Source organism: Chaetura pelagica, unplaced genomic scaffold (assembly GCF_000747805.2).
Source record: "Chaetura pelagica isolate M959 unplaced genomic scaffold, ChaPel_1.0 scaffold1195, whole genome shotgun sequence".
Taxonomy (NCBI): Eukaryota; Metazoa; Chordata; class Aves; order Apodiformes; family Apodidae; genus Chaetura; species Chaetura pelagica.
The window spans coordinates 47887-49105 of NW_009953422.1; the positions used below are offsets into that span (position 1 = coordinate 47887).

Here is a 1219-nt window from a genome sequence, read left to right on the forward strand (position 1 = left end):
GCTGAACCTGGGAGGAAGCTGAGGTGCCCCAGGACGTGTGGGATGAGATGTGTTGGTGTGAAAGCAGCTCCTTGGGCAAAACCATCCCAGAACCACATTCCCTGCTGGATTATCTCCTGCGGTCTCTGAAGGCCACCAGGCATCAGCCAAGACCTCCTCAAAGCTGCTCTGAGAAGGAGCCAAACCCCCCTCCTGCAAACCCAGCAGCCCAGGCTGGTGTCTCCATGGCAAGCAGGGTGGGTTTCCCACCTTGCAGGAGCAGGGAAGGAACCAGTAAGCACCAGTGAAGCTGCAGGCACAGCCCCTGGGGATGCTGTTACCTTCCAGAGATCCTTCTTCAGGAAGGACACCTTCCCATGGCACCCAGCCCTCCAGGCCCTGTAGCTGGAGAGCCACAGCAGCCAGGGGTTGAGCTCGTAGCCCACAGCAGGTCTCAGACCTTGCTTATAAGCCTCCACCACCTGGAGAGAGGAAGAAGGAGCTGTCACTACCATGAACCCTGGGGTGGAGTTGGGGGGGTGGTTTGTCCAGCCCTGCTGCTCATGGGCAGGGTGACCTCAGTCCTGGGCATCTTCCAGGTGCAAAGGCTCTTTCCTCCTAGAGAGGTTGTTCCCACCCTGCTCATTGCATGTGACATCCTCTAGGGCCATCTAGGATGATCTAAGGCTGTCTAGGGCCACCTAGAGCTGATCAGGGCCACCTAAGATTGTCTAGGACTAGCTGGGGCCACCTAGGACCATCTAAGACTGTCCAGGACCATCTAAGATTGTCTGGGGCCATCTAGGATGATCCAGGGCCTCCTAGGGCCATCTATGACCATCTAAGACCACCCAGGGCCATCTAAAATGATCTAGGGCTGTCCAGGGCCATCTACAACATTCTAAGATGACCTAGCACCATCTAGGATGATGGAAGGCTGTCTAGGGCCACCTAGGGCTGTCTACAACCACCTAGGAATATCTAGGACTAGCTGGGGCCACCTAGGACCATCTAAGACTGTCTAGGGCCATCTAAGATTGTCTAGGACCAGCTGGGGCCACCTAGGACCATCTAAGGGCAACCCAGGGCCATCTAGGATGATCTAGGGCCACCTAGGGCTGTCTACAGCCATCTAGGATGGTCTAGGACTAGCTGGAGCCACCTAGGACCATCTAAAACTGTCCAGGACCATCTCAAGACTGTCTAGGGCCACCTATGACCATCTAAGACCACCCAGGGC

At 56.2% G+C, this 1219-nt stretch overlaps 1 protein-coding gene across 1 annotated transcript in view; it reads right to left on the reverse strand.

Annotated features, from left to right (window-relative positions):
• The window catches only part of FAM173A (family with sequence similarity 173, member A), a 1765-nt gene extending 1115 nt beyond the window's left edge, over positions 1–650 (reverse strand). Inside the window, exons 1-2 of the mRNA XM_009998480.1 lie at positions 570–650; positions 321–461 (exon numbers count right to left, since the gene is read on the reverse strand). Of these exons, the coding sequence (XP_009996782.1) occupies positions 321–461; positions 570–650 (222 nt within the window). The remainder of the gene's footprint in view (positions 1–320; positions 462–569) is intronic.
• Positions 651–1219: the final 569 nt, after the last annotated feature.